Source organism: Cornus florida, unplaced genomic scaffold, assembly GCF_030987335.1.
Source record: "Cornus florida cultivar Cherokee Brave unplaced genomic scaffold, ASM3098733v1 CherokeeBrave_3.0.0_Hap2_Chr07, whole genome shotgun sequence".
NCBI classification, from domain to species: domain Eukaryota; kingdom Viridiplantae; phylum Streptophyta; class Magnoliopsida; order Cornales; family Cornaceae; genus Cornus; species Cornus florida.
Window position 1 is genome coordinate 19,038,882 of NW_026775577.1, and position 11,712 is coordinate 19,050,593.

Sequence of the window (11,712 nt, forward strand, 5' to 3'; positions counted from 1 at the left end):
AGCCTCACTTACTAACATTTGTGTTATATATATATATATATTCATTTCTGATAAAGAGATAAATTCATTAAATTAAGAAATCAAATTACAATAATTTAGAACCTTCAATTTAACATTAGAAGGGAAATTCCGAATATGTTCATTAAAAAAAAAGGGTAAATTACTCCGACCTCTTCTAAGACTTAGCTATATTACCTAGTAATGAAATTTTTGACAAAATTACTTTGACACCCCCTTTCAAGGTTAAAATTGTTATCTTTGGTAATGAAAGTACAAGAATGCCCTTGAGCAAAATATATATATATATATATATATAAAGTTTATTTATTAATTAATTTAGTTTTATTAGTATATAAACTTATTTACAAATAAGTTATTAGTATATACTTATTTATATATATTTTATTAGTATATAAAATATTAATTTAGTTTTCAAAGTTTGTTAATTAATTTTTTGCAAATTTTACCTTAAAAATAAAATAATGTGATCGTAAAATTTAACTTTAAAAGCTTGCTTGATAAAAAAATCATAATAATAATTTCGGTTATATATACATATTATATTAATTAAGTGTTAAAATATTAAGGGTATTTTGGTTTGAAACTTTATGGTTCAAAATTTCATTTCTAATTTTATTATTTTGTTTTGTATAAGGGCATTTACACACACACACACACGAAATCAATAGCTTAGGAAATTATTTTAACAATTCACCCCACCAATGTATGAAAAAGCTAGTGAATAGTAAAAGGGAAAATCTTCAACTAGAAGTTCAATTGACTTCGAGCCAATACAGAGAAGTAATAGGACATCAAAAATCTTTGTAGTTATAAAATAAAGGGAGGAAAAAGTTTTTTTTTTTTCCTGTAAATAAGGGTGGAAAAAAGTTAGGTCCCCCAATCCAAGCAGAAGGCAAATGTATTGGTGGGCCCAATAACTTATCCCGTTGAGCATTCTGCATTTAACAAAAAGACAAAAGTATTGGGCCCAACCTCACCCTCCAAATTTCCTTGCTTCAACGTTAAGTTTCAAGACAGTGAAAAAGGTAAATTAGGTTAAATTGACTGTACTTTCATGGACTGATTTTCTTATTTATTTTTGCCTTTTTTTTTTTTTTTTTTTTTCTAGGTAAGAAACATGCACATAAGTTGGTATTACAAGGGAAGACTTGTCTACGTAGGATTCGGATAAAAAGTGAAATGAGCATATATGAGTTGGATATTAGTCCAATTTAATAATTTAAATTTTTAGACCAGATCATAAAGCACCTGACCTGTTACAATTGGTATCAAATTTAAGCCCAATCATTAATTCGGTGCCACACCAAATATTTGGCCTAAAAGCATTCACTTGGACACCCTAAATAGGCTGGATGGCTCCACCACGAGTTCGGGTGAGGAAAATGTTACAAGAATTATTCCCACCTAATACCCTTTCCTTGGCCCATCTATACTTTTTTTTTTTTTTTTTCTTTTTTTTTTTCCTTTTTTAATTTTAATTGTTGTTTTCTTATAAAACTTCAAACAGACGCACACACTTGCTCTAATAGGGGTTGAACTCTATCTCGCAAGTATTGTATAAGTTCGCCCCTGGTCCATTGACGCAGGTATGGAGAGAATGTGATCTTGTTCATCCTAGCTTATTATTGCTTATACTGTTTTCATACAGATACAGAGTACATAATTATTAAACCTTGATTCTTTAAATACACGATTCTTTAAATACACAATATATGTATATATATATACATTGTATACCTTATTAAAATATTGTAGATATCACTAAGGTCATGCCACCTTATCTATTCATGAATCAAGCAATCAACACGCTGGAGATTCAACTTGCCCAATAAAACCCTTATTTTATTATTATTATTATTATTTTTAAATTTGTAACTAAAAATTTCGAGTTTTGTGAAGAAATAATAGAAAGAAGGATCTGCGCGCTCACACACATATATATATACTTGGGGTGGATTTGGGCATTCGACTCTGTTTTTTTTTTTTTTTTTTTTTTTAATTCATTGATAGGATATTAAGAATACAACCAAACTTGTTCCATTAGAGAATATGAACTTTGTCGAGAAGGGTTAAATTGTCATTCGTACTTCCATCTCAACATCTAAAATTAAACCATACTTATGCACAATCTCAATCCTTTCCATTGGACAATGTAAAACTTCATTTAAGATATGTATGTACGTAGTATTCACTCTATTTAATGGAAGAGATTGAAATGTACCTCACAGAGAAATCATATACATGTTTAAAGGACGGCTCGATGACATTATTTGTACGTTATTCAATCCCATAGATCAGTTCTTGAAAGATCTTTCAACTTGATTGTGATTGAAAGCGGCCTCCTTAATATCGTAGATATTTAAAAAATGAGCTCTTGAAAGAGATTCAAATGTACAATACGTTACAATCATACATGTTCCATAGTACGGCTCAATAACATTATTTGTACGATTGCTCATTTATTATTTTCAAGTTGCATTTTAAGAGATTCAAATGTACAATACAAGTGTTAAAAAAAAATGTACAATACACAACAATCATACGTGTTCAAAGGACGGCTCAATGACATTATTTATGCTTTTGCTTGTACGTTTTGCAAGTTGCAAATAAGATAAGTGATAATCAACCTCGAAAAGCTTAGTCTAGTGATATTTCTTTTCGGTTGCTGGTCCAACTCCCATAGGGGTATAGTGGTGATATGCTTACCTTTTTTTTAAATTATTTTTTTAATAAAAAAATTACGCTATTAGAGGTATAATAGGTGCATATGCTTACCTTAAAATAATAATAATAATAATAATATATTGCGCCCTAAGAAGCACGAATACGTACATGAGACATAGGTACAACAACTTCTAATCGTGTCCAATAGGCAGGCACGGATCCAGTTAAGGACCAGTGGGGGCGGATGCTCCCACTGGAAATTTTTTTATTTACATTATTAGTTATATATTTTGTTACAATTTTAAAAATACCCCACTCAACATTATGCTTGACATTCTTGCCCCACTCAATTTTATGCTTAACATTCTTGCCCCCACTGTTTTTTTAATCCAAAAAATAATTGTCTCCCCTTTTCACTCTCTATAGCCCCCGCATTTGTGATAATCAATTCTTATTTACACACTCTCATATTCCCACTCAATTTTTGAAAATATCCACTAAATATTCATGCATCCATTAATATTTGTAGTAAAAAATAAAGTAAAATAAAACGACTCTCTTATGGACACACAAGTTGGAGATGGCCCAACATGTGCTGGACAAGTCACAAAAAATTAAATTATCATATTTGTTATTTCATTCTAAAAATATTTTCTCCAAACTTTTTTATTCTTCAACAACGCCCCTCCCTCAAAAATATTTCTGGGTCCGTCACTACCGACACGTGTCCATGTATCTGACACCACCACAAAAATTTTACATTTTTGGATAACTAGGGTGTCCGAAACCTCACCTCGACTAATTCACGAGACCTATGCAAAGCGATCACTCTATACGAATCGGATAAAATTTAAACTATGTCCATGATCGTGGCCCTCAAGAATTGATCACACTCGAGATGATTTAAACCTGAGATTTAATGTTCATCAGGCACTAAGTCCCACCATTTTACCATTGGAGCCAACTCGGTTGAAAATTTTACGTTCGGTTAACTTTGTCTTATGATATAAACACGATATAACAATACAGATTGTAGCCCCATGTAACATTGCTAATCCTGAACTAAGGTCCATTTTTTTTTCCCTAATTGAGATTCACACACCTATTTATGGATAATTAGCAAAGATGCCATTCTCTAACTAGTTATCACTTATCCTATTGAATGGCTACAATCAAACTACTATCAAAACAGAGCTACATGTTGGCCCACTTAACCACTCTTCAGTATACATCACCTTCCCTTTCATTCACCTCTCTCTGCATCTTCCTTGCCCCCACACTGGTTAAAGTTTCCAACCAAAATACCTTCCTCCCTTCTTTGTCACCATCTGCCTTTTATGACCCTTCCCCCATTGTGGTCCCTTTCTCTCTCACACACATATCATATCTTCACACACTCACACACACACACACAGAAAGTGGGGAGAGGAAAAAATATCTAAAGTCATTCATTACAGAGTGGAAAGAAAGAGACTTGTAATTATATATATATATATATTTACATATCATAGTGTTACAACATTGTGACCATACATGGAGATAAATTAATTATGTGCTAACTAAAAAGAAAACAGAATCATAGCCCATGATTCGTGGAAAAAGTTCTTATGTGACAATTCTATGAAACAGCTGATGATTAATGCCCAAAATTATGCTCTCCATCTTGAGATTGTAAGCATCCTGCAAAAACCAGTTCTCCGGTCCATCAGCTTAAATTCCTATGCATGAGCTTCCAAACATATTTTTTTGCAAAATGGCGAGTTTTTGTCATCCATTTTCGATTTTGATATAGAATATATTAGAGGAGAAACAAAGAAAGACAAAGTCACAAAAACTCTTCTGTAAAACAAAAACAACAAAGCCAAAGTCTTACAAAAGCCAAAAAGATAAATTGGTATGCTCTTTATGTTATTGACGAAGAAGATGAAAGAAAGAACTATATATATATATAGACACACACATACACACAGTAATGTAACAGATGATCTTAATTAGTACCACCCTGACCTGTAAATATTGAAGATCAATAAGAAGTGGGCTTCCCTTAATAGAACTCCACACTGTAGAGGCTTTGCAAATCAGCTCCCCAATTTGGCAGGGGTTGAACTTGCTGCAATGTAACAGAAATTGGAATAAGATAATAAATCATATATATAAAGCAGAGAGTATGTTGAAAGAAAAATTTCACCAAAAGAGTTCAAAATAAATAAATAAAAAATTACAGGGAAACAAGAGGAGTCGGGACATGGTTCTGTTCCTTGAGGTGTCATTTGAGAGTTCGAATTTGTATTTATGGGCATATCAATCCCACAACTAGTATTTCCGTGTTGAGCTTGATCAAACTGGATGTAGGCTAGATGAGCAGCCAATTCAGGTGCAGCAGAGGTTGTCGGAAAACTGGCCGCGTAAGCAGGAATCTTCATTGCATAATTGTTTAAGCATCAGTAAGTTATAGAATAAATCTCAATGTTTTAACCTTTTTTTTTTTAATTTTATTTTATGTTTTTCACAGTAATTTTCAGAATGTTGTAGTCTCACCTGTTCAGTGAACAAATTATCCATGTTGGAATCAACACTTGGATTGAAAGTAGCAAGTTTCATGGATAGGAACTGCCACGAAAATATATATATATATATTAGTATTCACAAACGAAATTGACAAATGACAAGAACATTGAGGACCATTAGTGTGTTTGCTTAAATTTTCGGAAAAATTAAAAAATAAAAATTCTACAAGCTAGGCAATAATACCTCAACTTGTCTTTGAAGACACTGAACATAGTTGATGATTTCGTCGAGCATTCCAGCTTTGCCGGAAACTTTATTGCACCCTGGTACTAAATCTTGCAGGCATTTCATCTTCTTGCTGATTTTCTCCCTCCTGGCCTGGTAATCGTAAACAAAAATAATGTCAAATGTTAGGTCTGTCTCTGATCTTCTCTCTCTTAGAGCGCGGTCAAACAACGTTAGAAGGATATTTATCACTTTAAATTCAACAACAAATGGTCAAATTATACTTTCTTTTTTTTCTTCCTAAAAGATGATTAAACCTACTCTTTCTGCTAAGCTGTGGCTATCTGTGGCCTGGCCACGACGTGCCCGGACATGAATGAAATCATGCTTCGGAGCCTCAGAAACCTTTGAGTTCTCCTTGGAAGAGTTCCCGGAAGCCGAATTTTCCCGGTTACTTTTAGCCGTGACCTCAGATTCACCATCCTCCATTGCTTCTTCTTCAACCATTTCTTCTTTACAGTCCTCTCCTAAAACAAACTGCATAAAACCAACAGTCTTGTTACTAATATTATCATACTTTTCATTGGTTTTTGGTCAAGTTGAACCTTTTTTTGAGGTTTTTTTTGGCAAATCAATACCCTACCACCCTAATTTGACTAGCTAGATTCAAATTTGATAATAAATTTGGGTTTTGAAAACATAGAAGTAACATGGAATTGATATTTTTTTCCAGAATTTCAATTAATATACTAAACATGCATCTATGTCTCAGTTCGTCAAAACTTTGTGTCTTAAGAAATTACAATAAATGCTAAATCGGTGCTTAAAAAAAAAAGTAACATGGAATTGATATTTTTTCATGCTGTACTTCAAATTCAATAAATTAAAATTAAATTTTCTCGAATTTCAATCCCAATACATTAATTCCTAGAATTTCAATTTCAAAACAATAATTACAAGTCTAACAATTTACACATACCTCTGCTTTTCTCTTCTTGAAGCTATCTTTACTGGTCAGTCTCTCTGTCATAGTGGAGTGTCGTCGCTTTGCTTCCACCTCCATGGCCGTCGCTTTGGACGCTGCCGCCGGATAGCCGGAATTCAAAGAATTGGAGTGATCAATGTCAGTGGAACTAGTTGCAATCTCCGAAAGAGCATGACTCGTCCTATCTCCGACGAATTCAGTTCCGGTTGGTCGGAAATCGCCAAAATCCGACAAGACATGGCTGAAACACTGATCGGACTTCATCGAGCGATCGGAGATGATCTCCGAAATCACCAATTCGTCGTCGATCAAACTGTGAAAGTGAGACATTAGATGAGATTAGTTGAACTGAGGTTTGGTAGGTTCACAACTCCGAAGTTACTCACTCGTGTCCGTACAGTTTCCGGCGAAAATGTGTTATTCAGTGTTGTTGGCCGGTTTCTGACACACTAGACGAGTATACAACCGGAGTGATTTATAGAGAAAGAGGGAGAGAGTGGATAGAAGAGAGAAAAGGGAGGTGCGAGAGGGCCATCAAATCGAGAATGTATCCATAACCAGAGAGGTGGGCCCGGAGAATAGTGGTCCCCGCTTCACCGGTGAAGTAACCACCACCATGTGGTGAGTGAGTCTCAGGTGCGTAAACTGGGAGTTTTGGGGCTTTAGGTAGAAGGCCGGCCCGTAAACGGAATGATTTGGGCTTTAGATTCTTAACAGCCCGGCCCAATATGAGAGAAGTAAAAAAAAAAGAGGGTAGTGACAAAAACGCTAGAGGAAGGGATTGAACCTTCGACCTTGTGGTTAACAGCCACACGCTCTAACCAGCTGAGCTACTCCAGCTGCTTGTGTTGGAGGCATCAATAGCTTCAAAATTAATTTATGAAAAACTTTATGACAAAAAACTTTCCCACAAAATAAGGGTAAAGTGCGAACAACCCTAAAAACTATTACAAACAACCCTAAAAACTATTAACGCTAAGGGTGGCTTAGTGGTAAAATTACTTGCGCTTGGGTGATTATAGCACCAAAGTCTAGGGGTTTAATTCCCACTAGGAGCTTACGACAACTTGAGGCCACACCTCCGCTGCCATACTTAGTGACTTACCTGGCCCAGGGTGGGGAGAAGCCCTTCCTGGCACTTCGAAGATTAGTTGGGGCGAAGCCACGGATATACTGGGTTATCAAAAAAAAAAAAAAAAAAAAAAAAACCCTCTAAACTACTACCTTGTTATAAATTACCTCTCTGAACTATTGATTTGTTACAATTAAGAACAAAACCATCACAAAAAAACTATTTTACCCTTTCTCATTAAATATGTCTTTTTTTATTAAATTATTTTTATTATGTTTTCTCTTATCTAAATATTAATTATACCATTTACCATAATTTTCTTATTAGTATCAATTAATCATAAAAATGAAAAAAAAAAAAGATTTGTAATTATATTTTCTAATATGATTAACTTATAAATAAATTTTTACTATTTATAATAAAACTTATTATACTCAGTTTAAACTTTTTTTACCATTAAAAATACCTTCTTTTTGATACAATATTCATGAAAATTTAATAAATTACTTAAATAAAAAATACCTTTTTGTTGTTCATGCAATATATTCATGAAAAAAATTAGAAATTAATTGAATTGTTTTAAAGTTTTCTACTTAATATTTTTATTTAAACAATTAATATAAAAAATTAAAGATAAATTTATGCAAATTTAATGGAGAATATGTCATCAATATAGTATGAGTTTTTTTATATATAATTTATTTCAATAAGAAAAATAGATTAAGTGTAATTCAAAAAGAAAGGACATTATGGTCATTTAATGAAAAATAGACTTTGAGACATTTTGCAATAGAATTTGATAGTTCAGGGAGTATTATGCACAAAATATATTATTTGCAAATTCAAACATAGTTAGGGTTTTTTTTTTGCACTTTACCCAAAAAATAATAGAAGACCCAATCAATATTATTATCAATTGAGGTGTTTATAATTGATATTTCTTGGTTTCAATAGGACTCCTTATAAGCGTTGCTTCTATCTACTATTATCTAAAAATAATCAAGTTATTAATGACAGGCCGAAACCAAGAAACAACCCCACTTGTGAAATTATAGAAGATCTCCTTTAAGACCAAATAATTCCATCAAATTGAGCATGATTGAAAGTTTAATACCATTTCAGTATTATTATTGATTGATGTGTTTATAATTGATTTATTATATCTTTATCCATTACTAATTAAGGGTCCTTGTCGAAGTAGCACAAAAAATCGAACCACCAATTATTATTTTTTTTCATAATTAAACCATCAATTTTAGTATTACTCTTTTTTTTTTTGTTAGGTGAAAACTGGTACGCACCCAGAAATGGCTGCACCTCCATTGTATCCTTAGATTATTTTGAAGCCTTAGTTTACTATTGTAGCGCTATGTTTTTTTTTTTTTGATAAATAACTATTGTAGCACTATGTTTAATATTAATTTTTCCTGTAATTTACATGACATGCACGAATATAATTCTAACATTGTTTGTTTGGTTTCATTATAACCCAATTGTAACTTAGTTGTGTTTAGAAAGATTATGATAAAAGTGAGAAATTATTTGGGAGCCCTAAAAGGGAAAGGGGAAAAGATGTTCTGAGGTAGTACTAATATTTGGGGCTGTGAAGGACTTGGTAGCAAACCAATGAAGTCTAATCCTCTGTTTGGAAGACCTGATAATTGGTCAAGCCAGACATAACTTTGAGGTTTTAGTAGCAGATACCAAACTGGGTCCTCTACCAATCCATCACAATTCACATGTAGTTATTTTTGTGAAATATCTACCAATCCATCACAATTCACATCATCCAATCACCATCAGTTACACCAATCATTTTGGCAAGTACAAAAAAGAGAGAAGACCATTCACTTCACATGCAATGTTGAGAGAGAAAGAGAGATAGAGAGAGAGAGAGAGGGGATTAAACATTCAACAAGAAACATTAAATCTTGAAAGAGTATTGGGGATAAGTATAAGAACGAATTTCATATATCAAAATATTTTGCTTACATGAAGAGGAATATATGCATTGATTATGTTGGTATATTGCAAATCAAGGCAGCAAAAAAACAAACCCCACCCAATCCCATTCTCATCTCACCCACTTACCATCAAACCATTTTTTTAAAAATTTTAAAAAAATAAAAAAGAAAAAAAGAAAATAAAAAACATCAACCACTAGAGATTGCTATATATATTGGAGATCACATAACCTGCCAAGAAAAAAATGTGTGTGTGTATGTACAAGAAGGACAAGATCACACTGGCTTTGATGGAGATAGATGCAGTATGAAGATCTAGTGACCATGTAACATAGTTTAATAGAAAATAAAATAAAATAAGTATAAATAAATAAATAATAATTTTGTGGAGAGAATAAAGAGAGATTGAGGGATATTTGAAATAATTGAGTGATCTTTGTTGATGAGGGGTGTAGGAGACCATGGGTAGGGGAAAATTGGAAGTATCTTCATATGGGGGTGTCTCCTGCTTTCTTAAGCCATGCAGAGACCTCTCACTTAACTACCCTTCAACACCATTTTTCCTCAACCCCACACCATTGGCTAGTGTCTCCCACCGACCCATTGGTCTCTATCTACTGGTGACCTGACACTTGGCAATATATATATATATATATAATATTCTAGTTTCAAACTAATATGCAACTCTTCACAAACCAAAAGCCACAGCAAGTCTGAAAAAAAAATTATGCTTCTGAACTACAATTCATCTTCATATTGACATCTAAAATAACAATAGCAATATCAGACCTTTTGTTGATCATCATCAGTCTTTTTCTTCATAGTCACTGATCATCAATCCATCAGACGGTCCACGTTCAAAGTATAAAACAATAACAGAAACAAAATAATTTCATTCTGCAATCTAATACTGATTTTGTGCAATTCTATAACACCAGCAATTAAAAGTTTATTCCACAGACAAGTGGTTAATTAAATCACATTGAAACTAAAAGAGTCGAAGAGGTAAAAGATGGCCTGAAAATGAATGGTAAAGTTGTGGAAAATATTTCATTTCCTGATTTGCAGTAATCAGATTCATTGAAACCAAGTTGCTTTTAGTGGTACTAAACCTAACTCTTTTTCTAAATCTTGAAAAATCTATAAACTACCCCCCTTCCACTATAAAAGGCCATTATCCAATCCCGGTCCGGCTAAGTGAGGCATCAGGAGAAAAGGACACAGGAAAAACCTAACATTTGATATTATTATATGGTTATCTTTTGTATAAAAAATGATTTGCAACTAGGAAGTCTTACTATTCAACACAATTATAACAATATATGAGTTTGGTGTTTTATCAAATGGCATCTCCTAATATCAAAGATCGAGAACCTCCTGCAGGACAACTACGCAAAGCACCAATAGCAGTTGCTGAATGTAGAGCTTTAAGAGACCAACTTTTTGCAAGTTTGGTAGAGTGATAAGTGATGATTATAGAGGAGTTTCCTTGGTGTACAGTTGCTTTTGTATACTAATCAACTACTTGGGATCGACTACAAGAAGCCTTATGAATGGTGTCGGCCACATGAATTCTCTTTTACATTCTTTCCTATATTATAAACCATGTCTCTTCCAATATTTAGTTTTTGAAAATAATTTCTAATTATTTCATCCTATGTAAGTTTTGGCTACCCTCTTTGTCGCTTACCTTCTAGGCAAACAATCCTCTCTCCCCTAAACAGTGCGTCTTCCACCCTACGTTGTATATAACCATACAAGAAGCTATGATATCCATTCCAATACCTGGTCATGACACTGTTTCAGCCCTATAGCTCATTTTCTCTACAATCTATTTGAGATTTTGCAAGTAGTCTACTATAGAATCTTTTTACACAATCAGTTTCATGAACAGGGGAAGTTTCATTTCAATACTAAAACCTTTAAAAACAAGTCATCATCAATCTTGAATTGACAACTCAAATGGCTGACAAGCATCTCCCTACTCTATCAGAGACATAACAATCTCCAAACTAGTCCTTTCTTTTTCTGATTCAATTCTTTCAAGAAGTTTCAATTTTCAGCAACAACTCAAAATAGAGTTCAAATTTATAGGTGAAGATTCTGATCTAATCACCTAGACAAGTGACAAACAGACAGATGACCATAAAGATGCATATACAATAGTCATAAAGATAAAAGTTGGTAGATATTTTATTCAATTTTAACACGAGACTCAAGAACAAGACACAGTAGAACAAATGTAACATTAAGATGACATTCAGAAATATAAA

The 11,712-nt window shown here is 33.1% G+C and overlaps 1 protein-coding gene and 1 non-coding gene across 2 annotated transcripts; both read right to left on the minus strand.

Annotated features, from left to right (window-relative positions):
* Positions 1-4,144: 4,144 nt before the first annotated feature.
* On the minus strand, positions 4,145-6,925 carry LOC132266690 (transcription factor bHLH63-like). The gene is made up of 7 exons (XM_059767655.1): positions 6,398-6,925; positions 5,740-5,955; positions 5,437-5,571; positions 5,224-5,295; positions 4,908-5,102; positions 4,693-4,795; positions 4,145-4,365 (listed from the first exon to the last, which is right to left on the minus strand). The coding sequence occupies exons 1-6, from the start codon at positions 6,731-6,733 to the stop codon at positions 4,730-4,732; spliced, it is 1,020 nt and encodes a 339-aa protein (XP_059623638.1). The 5' UTR covers positions 6,734-6,925; the 3' UTR covers positions 4,145-4,365; positions 4,693-4,729.
* Positions 6,926-7,169: 244 nt separating this feature from the next.
* TRNAN-GUU (transfer RNA asparagine (anticodon GUU)) lies at positions 7,170-7,243 on the minus strand. The gene has a single exon. It is a non-coding gene; the product is annotated as a tRNA-Asn (tRNA).
* Positions 7,244-11,712: the final 4,469 nt, after the last annotated feature.

Bases quoted from the DNA above. Each gene is read 5' to 3' on its own strand.
- LOC132266690 (XM_059767655.1), bottom strand. From the start codon at position 6,733: ATGTCTCACTTTCACAGTTTGATCGACGACGAATTGGTGATTTCGGAG. The intron at 5,296-5,436 runs GTATTATTGCCT...TTTTCGTGGCAG, and splicing joins GTCTTCAAAGACAAGTTGAG to TTCCTATCCATGAAACTTGC. The intron at 5,103-5,223 runs GTGAGACTACAA...TATGCAATGAAG, and splicing joins ATAATTTGTTCACTGAACAG to ATTCCTGCTTACGCGGCCAG.